We start from the raw sequence: 12,317 nt of genomic DNA on the forward strand, positions 1-12,317 counted from the left end.
GGACCTCTGTAATCTGTGTTTTAACAAGTCCTCTAGAACATTCTGGTGCATACTCAAGTTTGAGAGCTACTAATCTATCTACCTTTCAATTAGTCAGAAGTGTAGTATTCAGTTAAAAATTTAAAAAAGGCTAAGGAACATGTTTTATGAAAAAATTAAGACTGAAATAACGTTAATAGAATGATTTTAATTTTAAATATTCTCTTGGGGCTTTTTTTTTTCTTCTTTCTTTCTTTCTTTCTTTCTTTCTTTCTTTCTTTCTTTCTTTCTTTCTTTCTTTCTTTCTTTCTTTTTTCCAATTAGGTATAGAGTCATTTCTTATGTACTCTGTTCATGAAGGAATCAGGGGAATACCTCTGGAACCAAGTGACAAAATGGATGCTTTGATGCCTATATCAGGAACTTCATTTGCTGTTGGGATAGATTTCCATGCAGGTAAATAGTTTTTTATTCATGATTAATGTATGATGTTTTCACTTGATTTATTATGCCTGATGGCAGTATAACCTTTCCCTCTGTACTCTGATAGTCAAGATGTGGAATAAGAAAGCAAATTAGTAATGAATATTTAAGCCTAATACAAATTGTTCTAAGTATGTTTTCCTGAAAAATATCAAGTAAAAATTTCCTAAAGTATAGCATTTGAATTGCAAGGACATTAAAATGCCATGATTGGCATTTGGTTTCTTCATTTTTATTTGTAATTTTTTAAATGACACTTTTACTTTTATTCAATTACGGATATAAAGATATACAAAACATTTTGATTGACTATATACGTATAACATAATATAATTTAAAACATTGTCAGAATGATTATCTATTCTAATATAGATAGTAGCAAGTGAATTCCAAATAAGTGAACAATTATAAATGCTGTGCCATTTAAATTACTTTTGAATATGGTATGTATTATTTTGGAGTCAGATTTTATCTTATCGTCTTGTTTTAGCAAATGTTGAAAAAAAGATCAGACACTAACATTTTTCTGTAGCTAATATAAATGTCTGATTGGAAATTGATGGTAGACACTGCCCAATTTATTGAAGAAAATGTGTTTTTGTGTGTGTGTGTGCTAATTGCTAAGTTCAGACATAGTATAAGCATTAGATATGCTTCTTGGATTTATACTTAGATCTATAATTCTACATTTGTGTGTCTAAACTTATAAAAGCAAATTTCTCTACCTCTCCTCGAGCTAAATCATATGCTTCCCATATTAAGGTTTTCGTGCTGAAGATGTACATGTATGTTTGCAGTATTTTTTCAGTACTTATGAAGACTTAATTTTATCTAATGTTAAAAAGCAGGCAGTTCTTTGATTTATAATCTTAAAAAAATCTTTACACATCAGTATGTGGAATTCTGGTTGTAAGCTTTTTTATTTTCCCCTCAGCTATAACACATTTTTTTTAATCATGTGCTAATGAAATTCCTGGCTACAATTTAATGAATTACTGGGGATCTTCACAAATATTTCAAAGATGACTTTTCTTAAGTAAATTTTGTATCAAATGTTTGGAATCATATACAGGTCAAACTTCCTACATTTTAAAAAGGACCTTTCTTAAAAGGAAATTCAGACAAATATAGTATATTTTGTTGAGCAATATGTAAATTTTGCCAAAATCACAATGTGATTTTTGATCAAGCAAGGCTGTTTGATCAAACCTCATTATACATGGGAGGCTCACTATCCTACCATGCATAATCTACCCTCCCTTTTAATTACATGCATCTTATTCTTTAGAATTTCATCATATAGGATTTAGTCAGTGCAAAACTAAGAAAACTTGAACTTCTTGAAAAGATGTCATGTATATATGGATATATTTTTTGTAAGTACACATAATCCCTTGTTTCAGCTGTTATCATGTATTTGATTCTTTTAAAGACTTCATAATGATTTTTGGAAGTATTTGAAAATTTCTGTGAGGTATGATATTAAAACATTTGGTGTTATAAATGTCCTGGTTAGATCATTAGTACATCTCTTTTTTCTTATGGGTAAACTGATTATTTGCATAAATTGCATTCACTCTCTGAGGCTTTATAGTGGCCGCAAAATGGTTACATTTCGTAGAATGTACCACAACAGAGGATATTTTTATTTGCAGAGAATAGTACTCTCCCTATTTCTAGATTTCCAATAATAATATCATAATAAACTTATTTTGCATCAACGTAGTTTTTTCCCCAGAGAAATTCCTGGTTGTTAGTCAAAACTTTGTGTTCTTTATATCATATCTGCCATATTTTTAAATTCAATTCCTAGGAAGAAATTGTTTTTAGAAAATCCATTTCTTCTTAATGTATAAGGATGTAGGCATATAGAATAGTCATATAAAATTAGAATGTTCAAGAATGTTTCTAAATCCCTATTGTTGATCAGAAAACAGCAATGCAAAACTTACTTTGAATCAGAGGGTTGGAGACCTGGGGCCAGGAAAACATATAGTAGGAAGAGGCAAGACTTTTGCAACAACTCGGATTTTGGTGCCAGTTCACCCTCTTACTACCCCGTGATGTAAGTTACTTGATATTTCTGAGGCTCAGCTACCTCACTTTATGGGGTATGGGAATATTAAGATTAATGTATGCAAATGCTTGGCCCAGTGCCTGGTATATATGGGAGCTGTGAAAATAGTAGTGATACCTAATAATAGAAAGTAATAAATTGTAAAAATACACATATGTGATATATGTGTGTATGTAATATATATGTATTTACACACATGCCCTGGAAGCTATATTTCAGCTTCTAATTGGAAAAGATTTCCTTTTGTGTTCTTTTGACTATATTATACTTTCTGTTCAGTGATCTGCATAGACCAGTTGTTACTTAACTTCTTCGGTACAGAGAGAGTAGGTTAGTAAAATTCCCTAGTAAAGATGGATTTAATTATGGTGATAATGAACAGTAGGGAGAGTAGATTTTTTTTGTTTGTTTGTTTTTATTTTTTACAGATCAAGAGAGAGATCACAAGTAGGCAGAGAGGCAGTCAGGCAAAGAGAGAGGGAGAAGCAGGCTCCCTGCTGAGCAGAGAGCCTGATGCAGGGCTCCATCCCAGGACCCGAGATCATGACCTGAGCCGAAGGCAGAGTCTTAACCCACTGAGCCACCCAGGCACCCCGAGCAGATATTTAAATATTAAAAAAATCACCAGCTATTTGAAGTCATTATATGTAAACCTAGGGGCCAGCAGACAGTACATAGATAAGGAACCAAGTAAAACACTAGTGATGATGATGGCAGTGGTGGTAATAAGAGCCTCCAACCACTTCTATGCGTACCTTTTGTGCTTCGGTCTATTTCACAATCTGGTCCTTTACTAATTGTGTTTTATGAAAATGTATTAGGATCAGAAAAGGTTGCAGCCACTTGATTTATGACACCATTATATCCAATATATAAGTTTTCTGGCTTTGTTGAGTGAAGTCCCTTCAGGGAGGAAGGAAGGCAAATGTCTAGATTGCTCCTGAACAAAGGAGAGAAACCAGTTTTTGGTGCATCAACTTTTTTTTTTTTCTTTTTCACCATGGCCGTTATGTTTTACCTGATCATAAGTTCTTTCACTATTAGTTCTCTTTGCAGATATTCTATTTCCTCTTCTTTCATTAATGGGCATTCACTTCTGTGACATAATCCCTACTTTAGGAATCTATCAAAGATAAAGATGACAGAATGGAAGGGCACAGTAGATCCTTATTCTAAACAACAAACCAAACAAAACCTTCTCATTACAATAAGGAGATGGTGTGAAGGAGAATCATTTCTTGAGTATAACCATTATAATTTATGTCATAGGATTTTATTACCACAGTTTTACAGGGATGAATACATTGTTCAAACCTGTGCATTTCATGAGGATTAACAGATTTCAGTCCTGCTGGGTTTTGGTCCTAATGAATTAAAGTTTTCTGCAGTGAAAGGATTTCTTTCACCAGATGAGGCAATTCTGGATAGTATCCACAAGAGAAAGAAGACCCTGTAGCTAGGTTTAAAATGCACAAAACATTTTTATCACTTCACTGGAAAAGTCCCTTCCACTGGGAAAAAAAAAAAAAAAAAAAGCTTTGAAAATCCTTGCCCACTGGGTTATATTCCTCCTGATGAATGAATATTGAATTTGATGCTTTGAAGAATATGCTTTAGGAGAAATTCCTCCAAAGAAGGCCCATTGCTCCAGTTAGTAATGTGATCTTCAGTAAGTAATGCTCTATCCAGTCTTCCCTTCCCCTCCCTTGAGGGTATTTATGTGTTTTTATAATAATCACATAATAAGATATTGCTTGAAGAGAGAGAACATTCTATTCAGAGAATAGTTATTATTATTATTATTTGAAAGTTGTCACATTTAGCGTAAAGAGACTTTACAGTGTGGAGTGGAACATACAAGGTCTTTCAAAGAATGACTATTTATCTGAAGATTTCAAGTGTATATTCCTGTTTTCATCTTTTATCTCTTTTGTTCAAATTTGAATCATCCAACTCAATATTAACAAATGTTAATTGCTATCTACTAGGTGTAGAATATCATAGCTAAATTTCTATAGAGAAAAAAGATAAACAAGGAATAGTTTCTGAGGTAATGCATGTGTGGATGATCTGTAGGGTTTTTGTTTATTAGTTCTGTTTTTTTAAGAGAGCATCAAAAATTATTATTTAGATGCCATTGCTTGGCATTCACTATGGGGAATGTTTTAATGCTTTTTTACACCATCACATAGTGATCTGGCCATTAAGACAAAACATTGAAAGAACTTGTCCTTTTAACTTCTGTTTAAACCCATGGAATATACAACACCAGGAGTAATCCCTAATCTGAACTATAGGTTCTAATATAAACTATGGATATACCAATTTAGGTTCATCAGTAGTGACAAATGTTCCACTTCAGTATGAGATCTTAGCAGTGGGGGAGGCTGCATATGTATGAGAGGAAAAAGCACATGAGAGTTTTCTGCTCAGTTTATCTGGGAATCTAAAACTGTACTAAAAAATAAAGTCTATTAATAAAATAAAGTGAAGGAGAATGTATGACAAAATACTGTTGCCTCATTTACACATTTAACTGTCACCTATTTATATGAAGTAATCTCTCATTAATAGTTCCACAACATTTACATATATTGTTAAATGTTAGAACTAGAAGGAACATTTGGTACCATATAGTAGCATTTCCTCTTGTTACAGATAAGGAAAATGAAACCCAGAGAGATCAAGAGGTTATATGGTAATTAAGTAACCTATTTCCAATTTTTACACTGTGCCATCTTATACCTATAACCACTGAAACAAAATTTTATTTGGACATTGTTGGTATTACTTGATAAACTACATTGCACTTCTACAAATTTGTGCTTGTAGAAGATCATATTTTATTTTGATTCATATACTGAATCATTGAATCATGTGACCTTAAATCCATTTAAGAATTGAAGCAGGTAGGGGCACCTGGGCTCAGTGGGTTAAGCCTCTGCTTTGGCTCAGGTCATGATATCAGGTTCCTGGGATAGAGCCCCACATCAGGCTCACTGCTCAGCGGGGAGCCTGCTTCCCCCCCCAACCCTCACCTGCCTCTCTGCCTACTTGTGATCTCTCTCTCTTTCAAGTAAATAAATAAAATCTTAAAAAAAAAAAAAGAATTGAAGCAGGTGACACTCAAGTGAGAGTTTCTCCCTTTCCCTGGAGGCTTAGAAGACAGCTATTCACAAAAAATTTTTAGTAACCATTTTGTCACCAAATAAGACCACAGAAGAATTATAAAAGGAATTCTTTTTATGTCAGTAACAGCAATAGCTTAAATATAATACTGTTGCTTTAGGACATTTTTTCAATTTTATGAAAGCCATTTCCTTGGCTACAAAGTGAATTTTTAGTACTGGTTCATTTTTTTTCTAGTTCTTGTGACAGTGAACCAATACTATTTCGTGTTGTCATTTCAAAATTGCTTCAAGACTGTATTTTCAAATCATGTGAGCATTTTGTATGTACTTGTACATGGTCAAGGCCAGTATATCTTTCAAGAGGCAAAGTAGTAACTACCACAAGAAAACAAAAACTTCAACAACCCTCATAGACAAGTATCAGGCATAGATGAGGAACTAAAAGTTAAACAAATTATTGTATATATCTCATAAATCATTTTTGGATAATTTCTGAACTCAAAACATAAACAGACATCTTTCTCAGACATCTGAACTCCCCAGAGATTGCTGGAAACCAAAAGCCCAGAAGATGCAATCTTACCTGCTAAGATTAAGACTTTGGTCAACTTATTTGGGATTTATATTATTCTGTCTGTCATTGGGAGAATCACAGAAGCAAGCCTCATGGGAACTTCTCACTTGGGCAGTTAACACTCCTCATGAAAGTAAAATGTGTCAATACCAACTTTAGATATATTCACACGAAGAATATCATTTCTGTGTTTAGGCACCTTTCTTTTTCCCTCTCCTGAGTCAACATATGCTGCTATATTTCCTTTTAGTGGCTCAGGTTTCTTTTCAGCAGAGCTACATTTATATTTGATACTCTAATATATTCCTGTACTCTTTTCCTTATCAAAACCGAGTTAACACAAAACCTATTCTCAAAAGACCTAGCTATACTAATTCACAGTAAATTATTAATAGCTGCTAAGAGATGTACAAGTTATCTTACTCTGTTTGAGGAAAGCACAGTATCTTAATCCAATGCCATAAATACAACTAAAGCAGCACCAAAGAGATGTGAAGAAAGTATTTTTTAGATAAGTCAGTCTTCTGAATGTTTTTCAGATTTCTCTGTACTTTGATTCTTAGACAATACATTGTCTAATAAACATTTTACCTGTTTATTCCCAGAAACTCAGTCCTGGATATGCTGTAAGGTCAAATGATAATGTTGAGGTCTCCTTTAGCTTAAGTACATTGATACCATTAACTCTGTTAATTGTGACCTTAAAAAAGTGCTTTTAACCTTGAAAATGTGTTTTTTTCCTTATTTTAAGAAAACCAATAAAATGTTAGTTTATTTTTCTTTTTGACACCCTTTCTTTAAGAAGAAAAAATAAGGGCTTTGATTCAGTTTCTGAGATTATTGATCATTAGTTTTTAATCAAGTAGACAATTTTCTAGTTAATAGAGAAAAAAGAAAGTTATTTCATTGATTTTAGACTAGTCATAAACAGTAGATCTTTAATTTCTTTTTATCATTTGACTTTTTCTTCACCAGAAGCAATTAGTAAGTGTAGTAAGCAGATCCTTTGAGAAGAATAAAGAACTAATTTTTTCCATGAATTCCTTACTACTTTTAGAATAAAGACTTGGCTAAAGTAGAAAGACTAGAACTGGAACTAATTACCTACTGTGGGCTAGGAAGAGGAAGTTTGAGGAGAAAGAAAAATTAAAATAACATTTAAAAAATCCTTAACATTTATTGAACACTTACTACATTGCCCAAATATGGTTAGGAAACATTTTTGTATTTATGCCATTTAATTCATCTAAATAATTTGTTGAGGCAGGTGGTATTTTCATTTTAACAGTGAAGAAAGTGGGTTTGTGAATAAAATATGGATACAGGGGAGAGTTGGTTACTTCAAGATGCCCAAATGAAATTCTTCATTCAGGATTTGCATTTGAGTTTTTGCCCTTGGGATTGACATAAACCATGAATTGAATACCAGTAGTGAAGTAACCAACATCAGAACCCCGACAATTTCCTAATGAGAATTGTCATCCTATTGTGGTAATGATTGGGAAAGATATTTGACAGTTTCAGGACTTGGAGTTTGGGGGAATGATGATGTTATATTCGCCAAGGTTAGGATTGCCCCCGCTAAATTTAGGGACAGAAGACCACTAGTACAGCCTCATTTGGGGGGTGAACAAGGGAAACAATGATGATCATTCTAAATGGAAAAGGGGAAGGAGAAAAAAAAAATAATTTATCCCACTATATTTGTATCATTTATTGCTACATAACAAATTACCGAAATTTAGCAACTTGAAGCAATAAACATTTATTATATTATAGTTTCTACGGGTCAGTTTATGAGGTTTCAATCAAGGTGTTGGCTAAACACCTTGTTGTAGTCTCCTCAGGACACTCAGCTAGGGAGAGTTCTCTTCCAAGTTCATATGGGTGTTGGCAGGATTCAGTTCCTTGTGGGTTATTTGACAGAGGGTCACAGCTCCTCACTGAACACTGATTTCAGTTTCTTATCATGTGGCCCTCTCCACAGTGCAGTTCACAACATGATTGCTAGCTTCCCTGAGAGCTAGTGAACAATACAATGAGAAATGGCATACACATAATGAAAGCCAGACCTTTTGTAACCCAATCTCAGAAAGGATATCTCATCACATTTGGTACATTCTATTTATTAGAAGTTGGCAACTAGGCACAGCCCATATTCACAGGGAAAGGATTAAAAAGGGGCTCAATATCCTGTGGTGGGGATCATTGGTAATACATTAGGGGCTGTTTTTCAAAGTATTATGGATGTTTTATCTTTATCACCACCTATTACTGCCTAAGAGATAAATTTTGATGGCTAGTTCAGATTATCAATGATGTTACCATATGGAAAACTTTTGTATTATGGCTTAAATCCTTTAAGAAAAGCCAGCAGCTCCCTAAACCCCCCCTTTACAGTTTTTGACCAGGGTCTGGGAAAATCTTCATGTAATAATACTAACTTACACTAAATCATCTACTGACAACTCCCTGGCACAAAAGCTCTTTAAGAAAAGTTCTTTCAAGAAAATTCTTATACCTGTCTAGGATTGCCTGGGGGATACGAAGGTGTGTAAGACGAACAGAATTATTAGTGTGGTTAGTTTCCTTTTTGTCACCAATGCAGGCTAAATGTTGACTGATGTTAACTATGCTTAGAATGAGTTCTAGCATTGCATCAAGTGCCCCTTCACAGAGATTTGTGGCCAGAAAAGGAGCTCTGAAGTAGTTGGCAACAATTACCAATTCTTTATGCCTACTATGGTGCACAAGAGCAATTATGCAAATCTTCTTCCAATCTCCCATCATTTGCTATGAGTAAAACATTCTGTCAGTGAATTCATCTGGGACTATGTTGAGAAACAAAGTTGATTGCTTTAGCTTAGAAGTTTATTTGTTTCATTTATTTATTATTTAATTTTACTGAGGACTGAATGAGAGGAGCTAAATGTAAATTAAGTAGGGAAAAACTCAGATGGAACCAGAAATGGAACTTGATTGTAAGTGTATTAAATACCAGAATAGATTACTTAAGCATTATGACTCTCTGGCTCTGGAGTCTTTTAAAGAGTTAAAACAAACAAACCAACTCTTCTGAATAATGATTTCTCTGGGCTACTTCCAGCTTTTTGACTGTTCAAATTTTAATATTAACAGCTTCAACAGTAACAACCTATAAGCTGTTGTTTTAAAACCATCTATTTTCTTAGTCAATAGTCATTAAAACTTATGTGAACAAAATCAGAATTAGACTGGCATCGTTTGAACATAGAAAGTAGGCTGTGTTATAGAGTCTGTTCTTTTCTTCAAGGGAAAAACAAATGTTGACAGGGAGACCCCATTTTGGTTGCTACTTCCTGTACAAATTAAATATTAAGATACTAAAAACACTGATGATTTCAAAGTAATTCAGGGTTCTAACTAACATGAAAAGTTATTTTCTAGGGGCTCCTGGGTGGCTCAGTGGGTTAAAGCCTCTGCCTTCAGCTCAGGTCATAATCCCAGGGTCCTGGGATCAAGTCCCCCATCGGGCTCTCTGCTCAGCAGGGAGTCTGCTTCCTCCTCTCTCTCTGCCTGCTTCTCTGCCTACTTGTGATCTCCGTCTGTCAAATAAATAAATAAAATCTTAAAAAAAAAAGTTATTTTCTAAATTCTGAATAAAAGGATTCAAAAATTTTGTTACCTATGATATATTATACTGATTAGTAGAGGTAAGAACTAAAATTTATTAGTTATTCTTATCAATAACCTTATTTAAATAGTGACTGTAGCCTTATTTTTTTTTCCATTTACTGTTCTCCCTTAATAATGTATTAGGGATAAAATAACTGATGTTTATATCTCATTTGGATCAAATTGAACTTATAGATTCAATAGAGTATACCAATGAGTATATTTGCATACTCAGTTATTCTCAATGTTCGTGTGAAACCCTACTAACTTAAAATAGTGATGATTGAATGAAAAAGTAGATATCTACCAGCTCAATAGTTAAACATTATTAAAATGTGTTTGAGGAGTATTAGTCATTAGTTCAACAAACACTTATTGATGATATATCTCAATCTATAATTAAATAAATATTTTATTTGTTTAAAAATTCTTTATTAAAATTTTATATTATGGGAAATTAGAAAACATGAAACAAAATTGAAATAAGAATCATCACTAATACTATCACACAGATAGCAACTAATAATATTTTGGCATATTAATCCTTTATATCATTTTGTCTTTTTTTAAAAAGATTTTATTTAATTATTTGAGAGAGAGAAAGAGAGCACAAGGGAGAACAGGAGCAGGGGGAGAAGGAGAAGCAGGTTCCCTGCTGAGCAGGGAGCCTGACACAGAGCTCAATCCCAGGACCTGGGGAACATGGCCTGAGCCAAAGGAAGATGCTTAACCGCTGAGCCACCCATGGACCCCTTGTCTTGTTTTTTCATCATAATAAGTGTACTCTTTAATCCCCATCCCCTATTTCTCCCATCCCTTCTCATTTACTTCCCCTCTGAAAACCATCAATTTGTTCTCTATAGTTAAGAGTCTGTTTCTTGGTTTCTCTCCCTCTCTTTTTCCTTTGCTCATTTATTTCTTATTTTTTTTAAAGATTTTATTTATTTATTTATTTGACAGAGAGAGATCACAACTAGTCAGAGAGGCAGGCAGAGAGAAAAAAGGGAAGCGGGCTCCCTGCTGGGATAATGACCTGAGCTAAAGGCAGAGGCTTTAACCCACTGAGCCACCCAGGTGCCCCTGCTCATTTGTTTCTTAAGTTCTTCATTTTAGGGGGGTCATATTTTGGCATTTTTTTTAAAGATTTTATTTATTTATTTGACAGACAGAGATCTACAAGTAGGCAGAGAGGCAGGGAGAGAGAGAAGAGAGGAGGAAGCAGGCTCCCCGCTGAGCAGGGCCTGATGTGGGGCTCCATCCCAGGACACTGAGATCATGACCCAAGCCAAAGGCAGAGGCTTTAGCCACTGAGCCACCCAGGCACCCCATATTTTGGCATTTTGACATTTGTGCTATGTGTTTTAAATACAAATAGAACTTATCATTGATAAGATTTTGTCTTGCTCCTCTCAGTTACCATTCTAACATGAACACTTTGCTAGTTATGATTAATAAACTGTAAATGCTGTTTTTGACAGGAGTACATTATTTTTTTTAAGACAGTTTTTTTTTTAAGATTTTTATTTATTTATTTGACAGAGAGAAATCACAAGTAAGCAGAGAGGCAGGCAGAGAGAGAGGAGGAAGCAGGCTCCCTGCTGAGCAGAAAGCCCGATGTGGGGCTCGAACCCAGGACCTGGGATCATGACCTGAGCCGAAGGCAGCGGCTTAACCCACTGAGCCACCCAGGCGCCCCGACAGGAGTACATTATTTAAAAATGTAGATAACATTAGTTTTTTATTTTTCCAATTTTTTGGACATTCTGACCGTTTTCAAGTTTGGGCTTTAAATCTTTTTTCAACATTTGTGTTAATTCCTCAAACTCAGATTTCCTTTTTTTTTTTTTTAAGCTAACAACTTTTTATAGATATAATTTACATGCCATAGAATCTATGTGTTTAAAAATTAATAAATCAGTGGTTTCAGGTATATTCACTGAGTTGTGCAACCATCACCAATATTGAATTTTAAAACATCATCTTTAACCTAAAGGGAAACTTCATGCTCATTAGTAATTTTCATAGTCCTTCCAACTTGTCTGTCTTAAGGGAAGCACTAATCTACTCTCTATCTCCACAGATTTGCTTATTCAAAACAGTTCATAGAAATAGAATCATATAATATGAGGTCCCTCATGATTGAATTCCTTCAGTTGGCATAATGTTCGTCCATGTTGTAGCATATACCAGCACTTACTTTTTTGGTATGTGGGGGAATTATATTTGATGTTATGGATATATCACCTTTTTTAATTCATTCATCAGCTGATGGACATTTGAGTTGTTCCTACTTTTTTAACTATTGAAAATAAGACTTCCAAGAACATTCAAGTGCAAGTTTTGGTGTGGGGATTTGTTTTCATTTTTCTTGGGCATATACCTAGCTATGAATTTGATAGTTTGCCAAATGACTCTTCAA

General features: G+C 34.1%; 1 protein-coding gene across 1 annotated transcript in view; it reads left to right on the forward strand.

Moving 5' to 3' along the window:
* LRP1B (LDL receptor related protein 1B) overlaps positions 1 to 12,317 on the forward strand; it is a 1,982,574-nt gene that overhangs the window by 1,428,769 nt on the left and 541,488 nt on the right. Inside the window, 1 exon segment of the mRNA XM_047722477.1 lies at positions 304 to 435. Within this exon segment, the coding sequence (XP_047578433.1) occupies positions 304 to 435 (132 nt within the window).

The sequence above is a fragment of the Lutra lutra genome, chromosome 3, assembly GCF_902655055.1.
Source record: "Lutra lutra chromosome 3, mLutLut1.2, whole genome shotgun sequence".
Lineage (NCBI taxonomy): Eukaryota > Metazoa > Chordata > Mammalia > Carnivora > Mustelidae > Lutra > Lutra lutra.